The sequence below is a fragment of the Cherax quadricarinatus genome, unplaced genomic scaffold, assembly GCF_038502225.1.
Source record: "Cherax quadricarinatus isolate ZL_2023a unplaced genomic scaffold, ASM3850222v1 Contig428, whole genome shotgun sequence".
Classification (NCBI taxonomy): Eukaryota; Metazoa; Arthropoda; class Malacostraca; order Decapoda; family Parastacidae; genus Cherax; species Cherax quadricarinatus.
This window is the reverse complement of record NW_027195454.1, coordinates 159,995-180,135: the sequence shown is the minus strand read 5'-3', so window position 1 is coordinate 180,135 and position 20,141 is coordinate 159,995. Positions and strand designations below refer to the sequence as shown.

Here is a 20,141-nt window from a genome sequence, read left to right as displayed (position 1 = left end):
CATAAAATAAATAAATAAATAAATAAAATAAATTATTATTATTATTATTATTATTAGTAGTAGTAGTAGTACTAATAGTAGTAGTAGTAGTACTAGTAGTATTAGTAGCAGTAATAGTATTTATAGCAGTAGAAGTGGTCGTAGTGTCGTGGTCTGGCAGCACGACACAATGTACTGATGGTCGTGGTCTGGCAGCACGACACAGCATACTGATGGTTGTGGTCTGGCAGCACAACACAACATACTGGGGGTCGTGATCTGGCAGCACGACACAGCATACTGATGGTCGTGGTCTGGCAGCACAACACAACATACTGAAGGTCGTGGTGTGGCAGCACAACACAACACAACATACTGAAGGTCGCGGTCTGGCAGCACAACACAACACAACATACTGAGGGTCGTGGTCTGGCAGCACAACACAACATACTGAGGGTCGTGGTCTGGCAGCACAACACAACATACTGATGGTCGTGGTCTGGCAGCACAACACAACACAACATACTGAAGGTCGTGGTCTGGCAGCACAACACAACATAATGAGGGTCGTGGTCTGGCAGCACAACACAACATACTGAGGGTCGTGGTCTGGCAGCACAACACAACATGTGTAAAGTAAAAGGACACAAGTGCAACTAATGTGACATTTATTGTGGCAACGTTTCGCTCTCCAGGAGCTTTATCAAGCCATTACAAACAATACATGGACACAGAGGGTATATAAAGGCTCAGAGTGAGGTGCAATACTAGTGAGGTACCATTTCGATGTTCACTAGTGGTAGTAGTAGTAGTAGTAGTAGTAGTAGTGGTAGTGACAAAAGTAATACAATATGGTAGAGCAATTAATTCGTACATGAGTAAAAGGATATAAAAGCTATTACTTGGGTAACATAAAAATAGGTTGGACAAATATAGACTGGAATGAGGCAGCTTGTTTCAGTGTTCACTCTCTGTGCTTTGTGTAGTATAACAGGAGAGACTATGTGATGGCAGGGTTTACTGTTTTCAGGAGGATTCTTGCTAAGACTTCGGAGATGGTGAAGCTGCCGTTGTTTTGTTTAATTGTATTCGAAACAGCGATCAGTGCTGATTCGAGGCACTTGCGTGTGCGGAAATTAGTTTCTTTGATCACTAATTGGGCGTCTTTGAATTTCATGAGATGATTTACGGTAGGAACGATAACTTGAACAACGCCTGTGTACAACACCGAAATTCCACCAATCATCTTGTTTGTAATGGCTTGATAAAGCTCCTGGAGAGCGAAACGTTGCCACAATAAATGTCACATTAGTTGCACTTGTGTCCTTTTACTTTACATATTGTCGGTAATTCTACCAACTTTGAATGTGCCGAAGAACTTTCTAACATCGCTAAGGAAACCTTTGAAACTGCAAGGAATATGAGGGCCAATCTTCAGATTGACCAACACACTGCTGAGCATATTCTCAGCACAGTCACCACAGCTAACCTCCAACAGAAGATCAAACTCAATCGCAAACTTCAGTACCTCTGCACTAACAGTCGATGGAAGGAAATGGGACGCGAATCCCTGATAAACAACTTATCGTCACGCACCTTAACCGACTACGAGAAACAAGCACTGAGTCTGGGACTCAAATTTACCACCAACATACGCAAACCTAACTATCAACTCAATCTTGTTACCAGGAACCATAGACACAGTGACAGCAACTTCCAGAAGGGTTATATACAGGGCCTTCTCACTGCAGCTTTATGTGAACCTTCTTCTTCTAATCTTCCTAGACGATACATCACTGCCCTTAAGGACCTCGCCAACGACCCCAACATTATCGTCACCACCGCCGACAAAGGAGGTGGAGTCGTCATACTCAACACCAGTGACTACAACACTAAAATGATGGACCTTTTGAATGATCAATCTACATACGAACCCATCAGCACTCAACAGTGGGAGACGCTCACCAAAGATTTTCTATACAAAACCAGACAAATACTCAAACGCACTAGAGAAGGGAAGAAACTTCTGTACTTGTTACCAAGCAACCCTAAACCAGCACACATGTATGGTTTACCCAAGACCCATAAACACAATATTCCTCTCAGACCAATCACGTCAGGAATAGGCAGTGCTCCACACAAACTAGCCGGAGTTCTTGCCAAACATCTTTCCTGCCTTCTGGGGACCATCAGCCCCGCTCATCTTAAACACTCAGGCGACCTTCTCAACCGCATCCGTAACCTCTCCATCCGTAACAAGAAACTAAGCAGTTTGGATGTGACTTCCCTCTTCACAAAAGTACCTACCAAAAAAGCCATCGAGGTTCTACGACGTAAAGTCAATCAGGACCTTAATCTTCCTCTACCTCCCGGAGATTTTGTTGACTTGATTGAACTCTGTGTTAATTTCAACTGTTTTTCTTTCAATAACAAGCTCTACAAACAAACCTACGGCATGGGAATGGGGTCCCCCATAAGTGCCGTCCTAGCCAACTTATACATGGAACACCTAGAGTCCGAACACTTCGCCAACATCATCCCTTCAAGCGTCACTTGGTTACGTTACGTGGACGATGTCCTCGTAATAACTCCAAAACGTTTTGATGTACGGGATCTTCAGGCAAGGCTCAACGCAGTTGAACCGGCGATCCAGTTTACACTAGAAGAAGAGTCCAATGACAAGCTACCTTTCCTCGACGTCCTCATTCACAAAGTAGACAACAACCTAAGATTTCAAGTTTATCGGAAACCCACCAATAAAAATGATCTCACACACTTCTATTCCAGTCAAGATACCAAGACCAAAAGAGGCATCATCATCGGGTTTTTCCTAAGAGCATACCGAATTTGTAGTCCTGAGTTTCTTGACGAGGAATGTACATACATTCACCAAACATTCACTGAGTTACATTTTCCTTCTTTTTTCATCAAAGACTGCAAGAAAAGAGCTCTTCAGATCATTAATTCTCCACGCATCAACACCACTCCCAACAAAGTTATAATTCTTCCCAACAGCCAGGTTGCACTGAACGTCTCAAAAGTACTTTCACAAGCTAACACCAGAGTCGCCATCGCTTCTAGCACTTCAATAAAGGATCTAACCAGGACAAAATCCAAGCACCACGAACCAGTCAATGCAGGAGTTTACACTATACCCTGTGGAGGCTGTGACAAGATTTACGTAGGTGAAACAGCAAGAAACCTCGACACCCGCCTCAATGAACACATTTACGCATGTAGGAACGATAACTTGAACAACGCCTGTGTACAACACCGAAATTCCACCAATCATCTCATGAAATTCAGAGACGCCCAATTAGTGATCAAAGAAACTAATTTCCGCAGACGCAAGTGCCTCGAATCAGCACTGATCGCTGTTTCGAATACAATTAAACAAAACAACGGCAGCTTCACCATCTCCGAAGTCTTAGCAAGAATCCTCCTGAAAACAGTAAACCCTGCCATCACATAGTCTCTCCTGTTATACTACACAAAGCACAGAGAGAGAAACACTGAAACAAGCTGCCTCATTCCAGTCTATATTTGTCCAACCTATTTTTATGTTACCCAAGTAATAGCTTTTATATCCTTTTACTCATGTACGAATTAATTGCTCTACCATATTGTATTACTTTTGTCACTACCACTACTACTACTACTACTACTACTACTACCACTAGTGAACATCGAAATGGTACCTCACTAGTATTCACCTCACTCTGAGCCTTTATATACCCTCTGTGTCCATGTATTGTTTGTAATGGCTTGATAAAGCTCCTGGAGAGCGAAACGTTGCCACAATAAATGTCACATTAGTTGCACTTGTGTCCTTTTACTTTACATACGTGGTCTGGCAGCACAACACAACATACTGAGGGTCGTGGTCTGACATAATGTAGAAGTTCAGAGGAGAATACCTCGGAGAGAATATTGACGAATATAGGTTATGACCCGGCTGTTGTGAAGCACATAGTAATCATCGGCTATTGTGAAGCACATAGTAAACTTCGGCTATTGTGAAGCACATAGTAAACATCGGCTATAATGATGCACGGCTTAGTAAAACATGGCTTTTTTGGGTACGTTTTATTGTGTGTGAGGACTGTGGATGACTGTGAGGGTAGTCAGTCCCTGGTAACACCTGGAGGCGGTAGTCGTGACAAGACAACTGACTTTCTACGTTTTAAAATGTCGTGCTAAAGTTCCTGGGCTGACCAGACTCCTCTTCAGTCCAGTGACACGGTGTTACTAATTGATTCTGGACTGTCGAGAGAAAACATGGCTTAGAAGGTCACGGCATGGCTTAAGGAGGTCAGGGTATGGCTTAAGTGAGAGTGGAGCTTGGGAAGTAAGAGTATGTCTTAGGAGCCGAGAAATAACGGGGTTTGCCTAAGATAAAAATGCATGGCTTATGGCTTAAGGGCTGAGAGCCTGGCTTTATTTGTTGAGATCGTGATTTAGGAGCTGCGAACATGGCTTGGGAAGTGAGGACATGGCTTAGGAGGTGAAGATATGGCTTAGGGGGGTGAAGACATGGCTTAGGAGGTAAGGACATGGCTTAGGAGGTAAGGACATGGCTTGGTAGGTAAGGATGTGGCTTGGAAGGTGAAGACATGGCTTAGGAGGTAAGGACATGGCTTGGTAGGTAAGGACGTGACTTGGAAGGTGAAGACATGGCTTAGGAGGTAAGGACATGGCTTAGGAGGTGAAGACATGACTGTCACTTGTCTACAGACACGTGACTAAAGCAATTCCAAATCTGCTTGACCTTTGACTTTTAAACTGACTTCACACAATTAAAGGTCGGGGGGGGAGGGAGGGGAACCCCTCCCCAAGGGCTGGTGTTTTGATGCTGGTGAAAGGATCATAATCCAAGGGATTGGAGCCACCACCCTCCCCTTCCCTGCATCGATCTTCATTGCCCGCGATTTTAACGCTTCTTCCTCAATACACTAATATATATTATAGACTAACCCGTACGAGTTTAGCGCTATGCCACGAATAATAATAATAATAATAATTAATAATAATAGTATTGGTACAAATATATTAAGAATTAATAATAATAATAATAATAATAATAATAATAATAATAATAATAATAATAATAATAATAATAACGTGTTGCAGGAGTGCTATGTATGTAGCGAGGCTGGTATCGTTGATGGTGCTGGCGGTGGTCGTAAGCGGCCAAGACGACAACTACGACTGGGACTACTACGATAACGACACCTATCACCCCATCTTCCACTTCTCTGGTAACATCAGCGATATCTTCTCCAACATCACCAATGACATCATTATCAGCGACCTCTCTCCCTCCTCCTCCTCCACCAACAGTAGCAGGAGCAACAGTAGCAGTAACGGGGATGCTACGTCAGGTGTAACGTGCGAGGAGGCGCGCATCAAGTGCGGGCTGCGGGGAGGCTGCGGCCTGGCGCTGCATAACTACATGTTGGGATGCGCTGATCTGATGAGCGGTCGCATCACCCACTGTGATGAGTACTGTAAGAACTCTCTCATCGCCCTTACGTCTACTGAAGAGGGACACGTACTCATGGACGTGAGTATTGCGTTATACATATATAAGGTATTTCACTCGTAGGAGGCCCCGAGTTGCTACTCCCGTAGTTACAACAGTCTTATTTGTGTATTACGTCTGTAGTAAACGTTAAGTCGAGACCTACGCCCGAGTACCAACTCAGGGCCTGTACGGGTAGACTCATAACTCACGATATGTTCTGCATAACTACCGGGGTTGGACAAAATAACATGAACACCTGCTGGCTGAACTGCTAAACTGCCGAATGACTGAACAATCAACTGAAATATGTTACAGGTCCCTTTTTGCGCTGTCTTCCAAGACGATAATGAACCAATTCACACCGCTAGAGTTGATCAAAATTGTTATAAAGAACATGAAAGTGGAATCGAACACTTGGATTGTTCCCCACAATCACCGAATGTGAATATCGATCATCTGTAGAGTCAGTCAATCGGAACAGCAAGTCGGGTACCGATCTTCTACACCATTATCTTTGCAGGAGTGAGCTCGGGTGTTGCTCGAGGAACGGCTCAGAATTCCCCTGGATACTTTTCAGATATATGAATCAATTCCTCGACGAACTGCTTGTCCAACGCTTGTACGAGCTTCTACGTGCGTAGCTACATGTCATCCATCTCTAGATAGACATTGTAATAAGCTGACTCCTGAGGGAAGGTTCCTTGACGCTGGTGAGGGGCTCTTGATCTAAGGAGTTCGATCTGTGCTTCAGTTCCCTGAATTGAGACTGAATACCTTCCATCACCCCCACAGGCGCTGTATAATCCCTACGGGTTTAGCGCTAGCTCATGATAATAATGTATCATTCTGAAATAAATTATTATTATTATTATTATTATTATTATTATTATTATTATTATTATTATTATTATAAATCGTAATAACAATATTGCGTTATCGTTTTATTACGATTTCGTGAATTATGATGGCGGCTTTGAGGGGACTTGAGCTAGAGCACAACACAGCCCCGCTGGTGCGGGTAGAAAACCAGCATTTGTGGTCACAGTGGTGGCTCATGCTAACTTCCCTATGGTGTGTAGAAATATAGATAGATGGATAAATCTTACTGTAGCCAGCTGGTCCAGTGGTTAACGCACTGGCTTGTGACTTTAACGACTCACTGGCCCTGGGGTTCAAACCCCACCCGTTTCAAGAGTAAACTCATAATTCGCGCAACCATAAGTCACGTGTTCAATAATTCGCTGTTTACATCTTGTCTAAAGTAGCGAAAATCGTGGAAGCAAAAACCGTGTTGATGGTAGGTCTGGCGGGCCTACCGTAAATTTCTTACCAGATTCTCATTCGCTGCCTGGGCTGTATAGGCTGGGAAGAGCAGTAGTTTATGCCCATTTGCCGTTTAAGTCTCTAAAATCAATCATAAAATAATTATTTTTGTTGTAATGTTTATGGAATTCCCGGAGCTATTTTCAAATACCATATATTAATGTGTCCATTTTTTTTATATGGTTTTATGACTAGTCCCAAATCTGCATACGGAAATCACTTACGAAAACAGAAAACTTCGCAGACGGTGCAACATACCCTATGAAAAGCAGGGGCGCCACGAGTACGCTAAGACAGCACAGTGTCAGGGGCCCAAGACTGTTTAACTACCTCCCAGCATACATAAGGGAGATTGACCCCTGGCTGTCTTCAAGAAGGAGCTGGACAGACACCTAAAGGTCATTACCAGACTAACCGGGCTGTAGTTCGTACGTCGGTTTACGTGCGGCCAGCAGTAGCAGCCTGGTTGATCAGGCTGTGATCCACCACGAGTTAGGATGTCAGGCGAGCCATGGAACACAGGCACGGAGTCACTACCATGAATCAAAGATTTGTTAAGTAATACCATGAATCAAAGATTTGTTAAGTAATACAATGAATCAAAGATTTGTTAAGTAATACCATAAATCAAAGATTTGTTAAGTAATACCATAAATCAAAGATTTGTTAAGTAATACCATAAATCAAAGATTTGTTAAGTAATACCATAAATCAAAGATTTGTTAAGTAATACCATAAATCAAAGATTTGTTAAGTAATACCATGAATCAAAGATTTGTTAAGTAATACCATAAATCGAAGATTGAGACACTTATGCAGCATATGGGAATCTTTATTCAGGAAACGTTTCGCCACACAGTGGCTTCATCAGTCCAATACAAAGAGGAAGGCGTAAGGAGAGGAGGAGAATGAGGTAATCAGTCCCTCAACCTGGAGTCGATGTGTTCAGTCCATCAATCTTGTAGAATGTGGACTGAACACATCGACTCCAGGTTGAGGGACTGATTACCTCATTCTCCTCCTCTCCTTACGCCTTCCTCTTTGTATTGGACTGATGAAGCCACTGTGTGGCGAAACGTTTCCTGAATAAAGATTCCCATATGCTGCATAAGTGTCTCAATCTTCAACTTGTCGGTTTTTCAAACCATTCATCACAATACCATAAATCAAAGATTTGTTAAGTAATACCATAAATCAAAGATTTGTTAAGTAATACCATAAATCAAAGATTTGTTAAGTAATACCATAAATCAAAGATTTGTTAAGTAATACCATAAATCAAAGATTTGTTAAGTAATACCATAAATCAAAGATTTGTTAAGTAATACCATAAATCAAAGATTTGTTAAGTAATACCATAAATCAAAGATTTGTTAAGTAATACCATAAATCAAAGATTTGTTAAGTAATACCATAAATCAAAGATTTGTTAAGTAATACCATAAATCAAAGATTTGTTAAGTAATACCATAAATCAAAGATTTGTTAAGTAATACCATAAATTAAGAAAAGATTCTAAACTTCGCCTTACGAAACAAAGGAAATACGATAGTAATTATGGACACGGTAGATTACAGTGAAAAAATGATCATGTTAGAAGTGAGGGGAAGTGACGTGACCCATAAGATCCTCTAATGAGAATAGGGACCTGAGGGGATGGGGGGTGATGCACGGGACCTGAGGGGATGGGGGGTGATGCACGGGACCTGAAGGGATGGGGGGTGATGCACGGGACCTGAAGGGATGGGGGGTGATGCACGGGACCTGAGGGGATGGGGGGTGATGCACGGGACCTGAGGGGATGGGGGGGTGATGCACGGGACCTGAGGGGATGGGGGGTGATGCACGGGACCTGAGGGGATGGGGGGTGATGCACGGGACCTGAGGGGATGGGGGGTGATGCACGGGACCTGAGGGGATGGGGGGGTGATGCACGGGACCTGAGGGGATGGGGGGTGATGCACGGGACCTGAGGGGATGGGGGGGTGATGCACGGGACCTGAGGGGATGGGGGGGTGATGCACGGGACCTGAGGGGATGGGGGGTGATGCACGGGACCTGAGGGGATGGGGGGTGATGCACGGGACCTGAGGGGATGGGGGGTGATGCACGGGACCTGAGGGGATGGGGGGTGATGCACGGGACCTGAGGGGATGGGGGGGTGATGCACGGGACCTGAGGGGATGGGGGGTGATGCACGGGACCTGAGGGGATGGGGGGTGATGCACGGGACCTGAGGGGATGGGGGGTGATGCACGGGACCTGAGGGGATGGGGGGTGATGCACGGGACCTGAGGGGATGGGGGGTGATGCACGGGACCTGAGGGGATGGGGGGTGATGCACGGGACATGAGGGGATGGGGGGTGATGCACGGGACCTGAGGGGATGGGGGGTGATGCACGGGACCTGAGGGGATGGGGGGGTGATGCACGGGACCTGAGGGGATGGGGGGTGATGCACGGGACCTGAGGGGATGGGGGGTGATGCACGGGACCTGAGGGGATGGGGGTTGATGCACGGGACCTGAGGGGATGGGGGGGTGATGCACGGGACCTGAGGGGATGGGGGGGTGATGCACGGGACCTGAGGGGATGGGGGGTGATGCACGGGACCTGAGGGGATGGGGGGGTGATGCACGGGACCTGAGGGGATGGGGGGGTGATGCACGGGACCTGAGGGGATGGGGGGTGATGCACGGGACCTGAGGGGATGGGGGGTGATGCACGGGACCTGAGGGGATGGGGGGGTGATGCACGGGACCTGAGGGGATGGGGGGGGTGATGCACGGGACCTGAGGGGATGGGGGGGTGATGCACGGGACCTGAGGGGATGGGGGGTGATGCACGGGACCTGAGGGGATGGGGGGTGATGCACGGGACCTGAGGGGATGGGGGGGTGATGCACGGGACCTGAGGGGATGGGGGGGTGATGCACGGGACCTGAGGGGATGGGGGGTGATGCACGGGACCTGAGGGGATGGGGGGGTGATGCACGGGACCTGAGGGGATGGGGGGTGATGCACGGGACCTGAGGGGATGGGGGGGTGATGCACGGGACCTGAGGGGATGGGGGGTGATGCACGGGACCTGAGGGGATGGGGGGGTGATGCACGGGACCTGAGGGGATGGGGGGGGGTGATGCACGGGACCTGAGGGGATGGGGGGTGATGCACGGGACCTGAGGGGATGGGGGGGTGATGCACGGGACCTGAGGGGATGGGGGGGTGATGCACTACGAGAAGGGCTGAAAGAAACTGGTGTTTGGCAGAGAGATAAACCAGAGGAGACATTATTGTGGTCGTTATATAAGATATTTGTGGTACATTTGGATTTTTTTTTATTTTGGAAACGTTTCGCCAAACAGTGGTTTCTTCAGTCTAATGCAGAGAACGGTGGGAGATGAGGAGGAGGAGTTTGAGGTGATCAGTCCCTCAGTCTGGAGTTGATGTGTTCATTTCATCGAGACTGATGGAGTGAACACATCGACTCCAGGTTGAGGGACTAATTACCTCAAACTCCTCATTTTCTACCGGATGGATAATGAGAAATTTCAAGACAAGAGATGCCAAGCCAATGATGATCCCTTTTAAATCACTTGTTCTCTCTAGGCTGGAATATTGCTGTACATTAACATCTCCATTCAAGGCAGGTGAAATTGCAGATCTAGAGAATGTACAGAGAACCTTTACTGAACGTATAAGTTCCATCAAACACCTTAACTACTGGGAACGCCTGGAAGCACTTGACTTGTACTCACTGAAGTGTAGGCGAGAGAGATATATCATAATCTATACCTGGAAGATTCTGGAGGGACTGGTCCCTAATATGCACACAGAAATCACTCCCTACGAAAGCAAAAGACTTGGCAGGCGATGCAACATACCTCCAGCGAAAAGTAGGGGCGTCACTGGTACACTAAGAAAAAACACAATAAGTGTCCGGGGCCCAAGACTGTTCAACAGCCTCCCATCAGCCACAAGGGAATTACCAATAGACCCCTGGTTGTCTTCAAGAGGGAGCTGGACAGATACCTAAAGTCAGTGCCAGATCAGCCGGGCTGTGGTTCGTACGTTGGACTACGTGCGGCCAGCAGTAACAGCCTCGTTGATCAGGCCCTGATCCACCAGGAGGCCTGGTCATGGACCGGGCCGCGGGGGCGTTGATCCCCGGAATGCCCTCCAGGTAGACATCAAACTAGATTGACTCATTCTGATTCGCGAAATCATAATGACACGATTGCAGAAAAACCACAGTACGGACGGGGATTGAACTCCAGTGACTTACGCGCTGGCCTGGAGTTTTACGACTCACTTGCCGCGAGTTCAATCCTCACCCGTACTGCGGTTTGACTCAAATTCCCGAGACATCAACACCCCTCTCTAGGAAATTGCGATGATCATCAGTGTACCACTACAAGGAATTCGAAAGTAATGTGATTGGTTGAAAGACAAATCTAATAGGCCTATTAAGGCCTCCAGTGACCCTATTGAAGTTGATGGACTTTTAACCTCAGATGCACAGCTGGCTCTTATTGTGAGAACGTTGAACTCTGTGTAGAGTAGCAACATTTCATAGCTCCTGATGACGGATGGAGACACATGAAAGATCTTGAGATGATTTCCATCCCCGTGACTTGTGTTGCATTGTTAAGATCGCCTGTCTGCGACTGTTGCATATATATATATATATATATATATATATATATATATATATATATATATATATATATATATATATAATAATGGTGTTGCGAGACAGTAAGGTTGTGTTAGAGGCAGTGTTGTGACAGTAAGGTTGTGTTAGAGGCAGTGTTGTGACAGTAAGGTTGTGTTAGAGGCAGTGTTGAGACAGTAAGGTTGTGTTAGAGGCAGTGTTGTGACAGTAAGGTTGTGTTAGAAGCAGTGTTGTGACAGTAAGGTTGTGTTAGAAGCAGTGTTGTGAGAGTAAGGTTGTTAGAAGCAGTGTTGTGACAGTAAGGTTGTGTTAGAAGCAGTGTTGTGACAGTAAGGTTGTGTTAGAGGCAGTGTTGTGACAGTAAGGTTGTGTTAGAGGCAGTGTTGTGACAGTAAGGTTGTGTTAGAAGCAGTGTTGTGACAGTAAGGTTGTGTTAGAGGCAGTGTTGTGACAGTAAGGTTGTGTTAGAGGCAGTGTTGTGACAGTAAGGTTGTGTTAGAAGCAGTGTTGTGACAGTAAGGTTGTGTTAGAGGCAGTGTTGTGACAGTAAGGTTGTGTTAGAGGCAGTGTTGTGACAGTAAGGTTGTGTTAGAGGCAGTGTTGTGACAGTAAGGTTGTGTTAGAAGCAGTGTTGTGACAGTAAGGTTGTGTTAGAAGCAGTGTTGTGACAGTAAGGTTGTGTTAGAGGCAGTGTTGTGACAGTAAGGTTGTGTTAGAGGCAGTGTTGTGACAGTAAGGTTGTGTTAGAAGCAGTGTTGTGACAGTAAGGTTGTGTTAGAAGCAGTGTTGTGACAGTAAGGTTGTGTTAGAAGCAGTGTTGTGACAGTAAGGTTGTGTTAGAGGCAGTGTTGTGACAGTAAGGTTGTGTTAGAAGCAGTGTTGTGACAGTAAGGTTGTGTTAGAAGCAGTGTTGTGACAATAAGGTTGTGTTAGAAGCAGTGTTGTGACAGTAAGGTTGTGTTAGAAGCAGTGTTGTGACAATAAGGTTGTGTTAGAAGCAGTGTTGTGACAGTAAGGTTGTGTTAGAGGCAGTGTTGTGACAGTAAGGTTGTGTTAGAAGCAGTGTTGTGACAGTAAGGTTGTGTTAGAAGCAGTGTTGTGACAGTAAGGTTGTGTTAGAAGCAGTGTTGTGACAGTAAGGTTGTGTTAGAGGCAGCGTTGTGACAGTAAGGTTGTGTTAGAGGCAGTGTTGTGACAGTAAGGTTGTGTTAGAGGCAGCGTTGTGACAGTAAGGTTGTGTTAGAGGCAGCGTTGTGACAGTAAGGTTGTGTTAGAGGCAGCGTTGTGACAGTAAGGTTGTGTTAGAGGCAGCGTTGTGACAGTAAGGTTGTGTTAGAGGCAGCGTTGTGACAGTAAGGTTGTGTTAGAGGCAGCGTTGTGACAGTAAGGTTGTGTTAGAAGCAGTGTTGTGACAGTAAGGTTGTGTTAGAGGCAGCGTTGTGACAGTAAGGTTGTGTTAGAGGCAGTGTTGTGACAGTAAGGTTGTGTTAGAAGCAGTGTTGTGACAGTAAGGTTGTGTTAGAGGCAGTGTTGTGACAGTAAGGTTGTGTTAGAGGCAGCGTTGTGACAGTAAGGTTGTGTTAGAGGCAGTGTTGTGACAGTAAGGTTGTGTTAGAGGCAGTGTTGTGACAGTAAGGTTGTGTTAGAGGCAGCGTTGTGACAGTAAGGTTGTGTTAGAGGCAGCGTTGTGACAGTAAGGTTGTGTTAGAGGCAGTGTTGTGACAGTAAGGTTGTGTTAGAGGCAGCGTTGTGACAGTAAGGTTGTGTTAGAGGCAGTGTTGTGACAGTAAAGTTGTGTTAGAGGCAGTGTTGTGACAGTAAGGTTGTGTTAGAGGCAGTGTTGAGACAGTAGAGTTGTGTTAGAGGCAGTGTTGAGACAGTAAGGTTGTGTTAGAGGCAGCGTTGTGACAGTAAGGTTGTGTTAGAGGCAGTGTTGAGACAGTAGAGTTGTGTTAGAGGCAGTGTTGTGACAGTAAGGTTGTGTTAGAGGCAGTGTTGTGACAGTAAGGTTGTGTTAGAGGCAGCGTTCCCTCACTGCTCACCCTCCACAAGGAGACAACACATTCATTGATACCCTCTGCTAAACAACATACCCTACCTCCCCTGCCGTGCCCGGCCCCTGCAGTACTCGTCCCCTGTCACAGCCTACCACTATATTAAACTCACAACACCATCATTTCAGATACCTCTACCTCTACCACTTCTACTACTACAACTACTACTACCATCGCTGCTGGTCTATCGTACACCCGCAGGTCATCCTGTGAGTGGTAGCGCAAAGAAACGGGATTACAGAGGTTAAAATGAGTCTTTGTCAAGCCCCGCTGACCACTGTTATCAGCCCATCAACCTTGGTTAATGGACTGATTACATCACCTTTACTACTCCTACCTCTGTATTTGACTGAAGAAGTCTACCGGATAGGCGAAACGTATCATCAATAAGGACACCCAACTGTTGCACATGTGTCTTAATCATCAACTTGTCGGTATTTTATGCTATTTTGAACTATATCAATATTATTGCTTCTTACGTTCTTATGTTGTTATCCACAGTGTAGATGCAGTGACGACTACTGCAGGGAGACCAAGCAGAGAGTGGAGGTGTGTCGGGAGGAGGTGGTAGTGGCCAACGCTCACACCTCCGTCGTGTCGTGCAGCGTAGCTCACTGGATCTGCTCCGCTGACACCCTCTGTTCCACAGCCATCAGCTATTACGAGCGTCTGTGCCGCAAGATGTTCGTAGGCAAGGGGTGAGTGTGGGTGTGGGAGGGGTGAGTGTGGCTGGGTGAGGGGTGAGTGTGGCTGAGGGAGGGGTGGGTGTGGCTGGGGAGGGGTGAGTGTGGCTGGGGGAGGGGTGAGTGTGGCTGGGTGAGGGGTGAGTGTGGCTGGGGGAGGAGTGGGTATTGCTGGGGGAGGGGTGAGTGTGGCTGGGGGAGGGGTGAGTGTGGCTGGGGGAGGGGTGAGTGTGGCTGTGGGAGGGGGAGTGTGGCTGAGGGAGGAAGGAATGTGGCTGGGGGAAGGGGGGGGTGTGGCTGGGGAAGGGGGAGTGTGGCTGGGGAAGGGGGAGTGTGGCTGGGGGATAGACGAGTGTGGACAAGAGATGGGTGAGTGTGGACAGATTATGGGTGAGCATGGAGGCACATGTGCGGGAGCACCTATGTGCGGGGCACCTGTGTGTGCGGGGCACCTGTGTGTGGGGGCACCTGTGTGTGCGGGGCACCTGTGTGTGCGGGGCACCTGTGTGGGGGCACCTGTGTGGGGGGCACCTGTATGTGAGGGCACCTTTGTGTGTGAGGGGCACCTGTGTGGGGGCACCTGTGTGGGGGCACCTGTGTGGGGGCACCTGTGTGGGGGGCACCTGTTTGGGGGGCACCTGTATGTGAGGGCACCTTTGTGTGTGAGGGGCACCTGTGTGCGGGGCACCTGTGTGGGGGCACCTGTGTGGGGGCACCTGTGTGGGGGCACCTGTGTGGGGGGGGCACCTGTATGTGAGGGCACCTGTGTGGGGGGCACCTGTGTGGGGGGGGCACCTGTATGTGAGGGCACCTGTGTGGGGGGCACCTGTGTGGGGGCACCTGTGTGGGGGGCACCTGTATGTGAGGGCACCTTTGTGTGTGAGAGGCACCTGTGTGAGGGGCACCTGTATGTGATGGCACCTTTGTGTGTAAGGGGGGGTAATGGTAATGGCAATAGTGTTGGTGTATGATGTGGTGTGAGTGATGTTGATAAAGGTTAATAATAGGTGTGATACCAGGATGGTTAATGGGGTTTAACGTGTATCAGGTACATGCCAGTCATTGTAGACTGCGCTTAACCTGTCCACCACCAGTCAACAATATTTTTAATTCCTGATATGCAGTGCATATATAACTCGCATATAGATGAGGCTTATGACGACGTTTCGGTCTGACTTGGATCATTATTAAGTCACTCACTGTATTGTTCCAGTCACGGTACTGTGCTTTTTTAAATAATAATAATAATAATAATAATAATAATAATAATAATAATAATAATAATAATCTTTATTTCTACCGGTACATGATACATCAGTGACATACTATAGAGAAAGTCCCTGGTTATGCAGAGCATTTCTGGCAAATTATGTTAATTTTGTCCCCAGGATGCAACCCACACCAGTCGACTAACACCCTGGAAGTTACTGCTAGGTGAACAGGGACAGCATGTGTCTTAAGGAAACACTTCCCAATGTTTACACCCGTACCGGGGCTCGAACCACGAACTTCAGTGTGTGACCTTTCTCTCTCTCTCTTTCTTTCTCTTTCTCTCTCTCTGAATAGACCCCAAAGTCAATAATAATAAAATTTATTTCCACGAAATGTATAGATGTTACCAAACTGGGATATATTTTGTCTTAGAGACGATGAGCGCCCCTGGTTATGCGAAACATTGCAGGTAACATTAACTTCATAGAGCTGTCTAAAACGTAGAGTGTAAACATAGAGCCCTACTCTACACACACTGTCTTACAAAGTAGTCTTAAGTGCTGTAGTGGGATTCCTGGGGAGAGTTATCTTAAGTAGTGCTGCTGCCCCCTTGAGTTACCACATCCACTTACACACGTCGCTACAGTTTATGGTGGGTTGTGCGTCACCTGCCCCGGCACACCTGCCCCACACACCTGCCCTCGCACACCTGCAACCTTCGCTAATTGATTATTTTTCCCCCCTTTGGTTCAACAGGTTGAGCTACAGTTGGAATGCAAGTGACTGTTTTTTGTGTTGCTCAACAGGTGCAACTATAATGTGCAACGTAACCCTCTGTTTTATCTCCTGTTTCAACAAGTGCAACATAAGTTTCTGTTTTATCTCTTGTTTCAACAGGTGTAACATAGCCTTGTTTTCTGTTATGCTTCAACAGATGCAGCTACAGATGCAACAACAGCATCTCCATCCTGCAGCGTCAGAAGGCAGCAGCTAAGTTAGAGACGTGTGTGTGTGACGGTACTGAAGTCTTCGACTGCGCCAGCATTAAGAGGAACATGGCGCGGCTGTGCTTCCACCAGCTCGACGAAGAGGAGCTGGAGAGGGAAGAGGAGGAGACCAACGAAGTAGACACTACGTCAGTCTCCAAGGCCAGGCTCAACGCTGCCTCTGGTCTCCGTGGTGACCAGACCATCGCCTGGACCACTACCGCACTCTGCGCCCTCGTCACAGCTGTCGTGCGGTGGACTACATATATATAGTAGGTACCCTGGTTACACATTCTTTGTTCATCTGCATAAGAAGTAAATATCAGAGGTTCGGCAAGACGGTGGTGCATAAGAGACATGAACTTAGTCCCCTGTAGTGGACATAAGAAAGAACACTGCTGCAGGCCTACTGACCCATGCGAGGCAGGTCCAGGCCACTTCCCAGCTTAAACCAATGGACCACTAAAGTGGGTAAATTACTGGCTTGGAAATATAGTAGTCGATGAGTGGAACAGTCTATCTAGTAGGGTCACTGAAGCTGAAGGCTTGGCTAGCTTCAAATACATGTATAGGCTAGATAAATACATGAGTGAGAGGGGTTGATTTTGAGTGGGACTTACATTTGAGTTAATAGAATTATCAAAGCGTATGCCTTGAGCAACACTGATAATGGGGTTTGGGCGAATATTTTTGTTAGTGGGTTTGAGTTTGATAAGGACCTGCCAAATATGGACCATTAGACCTGCTGCAGTGTTCCTCCATTCTTATTTTCTTACGATCCAAAGTGTCATTAGAGTAGGCTCGGTAGCCGATCTCACTCTTGGGGGAGTCAGATTAAGCATCATTATCACTGGCAAGGATTTAATGGAGTCATTAGCAGTACACGCTTGCTGCCGCCTACAACACTTCCTGCCAGGTTATTCGCGTCTCGCCCTGGGTGGCGGCCGCAGATGCAACACTAAATTTACTTGAGTCACAGCATGACGGTGGAGTGATAATGTCTCTGCATTGGCTCGCCAGACACAATGTTCGTCTTCAGGGGCGTTGGGCACGATAAATGTTCTCACGTGCTGCGCCAGGGACCAAGGAACCTTGTTGTGTGGGCCAGAGGTGGAACAGCACTTGCTGTGTGGACCAGAGGTGGAACAGCAGAGATGGAACAACATTTGCTGTATGAGCCACAGGTGGAACAGCACTTGCTGTGTGGACCAGAGGCAGAACAACCCTGTGTGGACCAGAAATGGCACAACCCTTCCTGTGTGGACCAGAAATGGAATAACCCTTCCTGTGTGGACCAGAAATGGAACAACCCTTCCTGTGTGGACCAGAAATGGAATAACCCTTCCTGTGTGGACCAGAAATGGAACAACCCTTCCTGTGTGGACCAGAAATGGAATAACCCTTCCTGTGTGGACCAGACAATACGACGACAGTACTTATGACTGGGTGGCAATACTGGCAGACATGCTGGCTGCGCCAGGCAGTGGGAAATGCGCCAGCTTCTGGCCCCCCGCAGAAACCTCTACTATCTTCCCTGAAGCACCAAATTAGCTAGGTAGTAGGTTGGTAGACAGCAACCACCCAGGGAGGTACTACCGTCCTGCCAAGTGAGTGTAAAACGAAAGCCTGTAATTGTTTTACATGATGGTAGGATTGCTGGTGTCTTTTGTCTGTCTCATAAATATGCAAGATTACAGGTATGTCTTGCTACTTCTACTTACACTTAGGTCACACTACACATACATGTACACATTTATTTATACACACTCATCTGAGTTTTCTTTGATTTTATCTTAATAGTTCTTGGTCTTATTACTTTTCCTTTTATATCCATGGGGAAGTGGAATAAGAATCTTTCCTCCGTAAGCCATGCGTGTTGTAAAAGTCAACTAAAATGCCGGGAACAATGGGCTAGTAACCCCTTTTCCTGTAAAGATTACTAAAAAGAATAAGAAGAAGAAAATTGTCAAAGTGGGAAGTCTGAATGTGCGTGGATGTTGTGCAAATGATAAGAAAGAGATGATTGTGGATGTTATGAATGAGAAGAAGCTGGATGTCCTGGCTTTAAGTGAAACAAAGCTGAAGGGGGTGGGAGAGTTTCAATGGAGAGGAATAAATGGGATTAGGTCAGGGGTTTCAAATAGAGTTAGAGCTAAAGAAGGAGTAGCAATAATGTTGAAGGATAAGCTATGGCAGGAAAAGAGGGACTATAAATGTATTAATTCAAGGATTATGTGGAGTAAAATAAAGATTGGATGTGAAAAGTGGGTTATAATAAGCGTGTATGCACCTGGAGAAGAGAGAAGTGTAGAGGAGAGAGAGAGATTTTGGGAAATGTTGAGTGAATGCGTGGGGAGTTTTGAATCAAGTGTGAGAGTAATGGTGGTTGGGGATTTCAATGCTAAAGTGGGTAAAAATGTTATGGAGGGAGTAGTAGGTAAATTTGGGGTGCCAGGGGTAAATGTAAATGGGGAGCCTTTAATTGAGCTATGTGTAGAAAGAGATTTGGTAATAAGTAATACATATTTTATGAAAAAGAGGATAAATAAATATACAAGGTATGATGTAGCACGTAATGAAAGTAGTTTATTAGATTATGTATTGGTGGATAAAAGGTTGATGGGTAGGCTCCAGGATGTACATGTTTATAGAGGGGCAACTGATATATCGGATCATTATTTAGTTGTAGCTACAGTTAGAGTAAGAGGTAGATGGGAAAAGAGGAAGGTGGCAACAACAAGTAAGAGGGAGGTGAAAGTGTATAAACTAAGGGAGGAGGAAGTTCGGGTGAGATATAAGCGACTATTGGCAGAAAGGTGGGCTAGTGCAAAGATGAGTAGTGGGGGGGTTGAAGAGGGTTGGAATAGTTTTAAAAATGCAGTATTAGAATGTGGGGCAGAAGTTTGTGGTTATAGGAGGGTGGGGGCAGGAGGAAAGAGGAGTGATTGGTGGAATGATGAAGTAAAGGGTGTGATAAAAGAGAAAAAGGTAGCTTATGAGAGGTTTTTACAAAGCAGAAGTGTTATAAGAAGAGCAGAGTATATGGAGAGTAAAAGAAAGGTAAAGAGAGTGGTGAGAGAGTGCAAAAGGAGAGCAGATGATAGAGTGGGAGAGGCACTGTCAAGAAATTTTAATGAAAATAAGAAAAAATTTTGGAGTGAGTTAAACAAGTTAAGAAAGCCTAGGGAAAGTATGGATTTGTCAGTTAAAAACAGAGTAGGGGAGTTAGTAGATGGGGAGATGGAGGTATTAGGTAGATGGCGAGAATATTTTGAGGAACTTTTAAATGTTAAGGAAGAAAGAGAGGCAGTAATTTCATGCACTGGTCAGGGAGGTATACCATCTTTTAGGAGTGAAGAAGAGCAGAATGTAAGTGTGGGGGAGGTACGTGAGGCATTACGTAGAATGAAAGGGGGTAAAGCAGCTGGAACTGATGGGATCATGACAGAAATGTTAAAAGCAGGGGGGGATATAGTGTTGGAGTGGTTGGTACTTTTGTTTAATAAATGTATGAAAGAGGGGAAGGTACCTAGGGATTGGCGGAGAGCATGTATAGTCCCTTTATATAAAGGGAAAGGGGACAAAAGAGACTGTAAAAATTATAGAGGAATAAGTTTACTGAGTATACCAGGAAAAGTGTACGGTAGGGTTATAATTGAAAGAATTAGAGGTAAGACAGAATGTAGGATTGCGGATGAGCAAGGAG

At 46.2% G+C, this 20,141-nt stretch overlaps 1 protein-coding gene across 1 annotated transcript in view; it reads left to right on the top strand.

The window, feature by feature from the left end:
* The first annotated feature begins 5,112 nt into the window (after nt 1-5,112).
* Nucleotides 5,113-20,141, top strand: part of LOC138851368 (growth arrest-specific protein 1-like) — an 85,980-nt gene continuing 70,951 nt past the window's right edge. Inside the window, exons 1-3 of the mRNA XM_070080418.1 lie at nt 5,113-5,542; nt 14,056-14,252; nt 16,384-16,707. Coding sequence (XP_069936519.1) covers nt 5,117-5,542; nt 14,056-14,252; nt 16,384-16,707 — 947 coding nt within the window. The 5' untranslated portion in view covers nt 5,113-5,116. The remainder of the gene's footprint in view (nt 5,543-14,055; nt 14,253-16,383; nt 16,708-20,141) is intronic.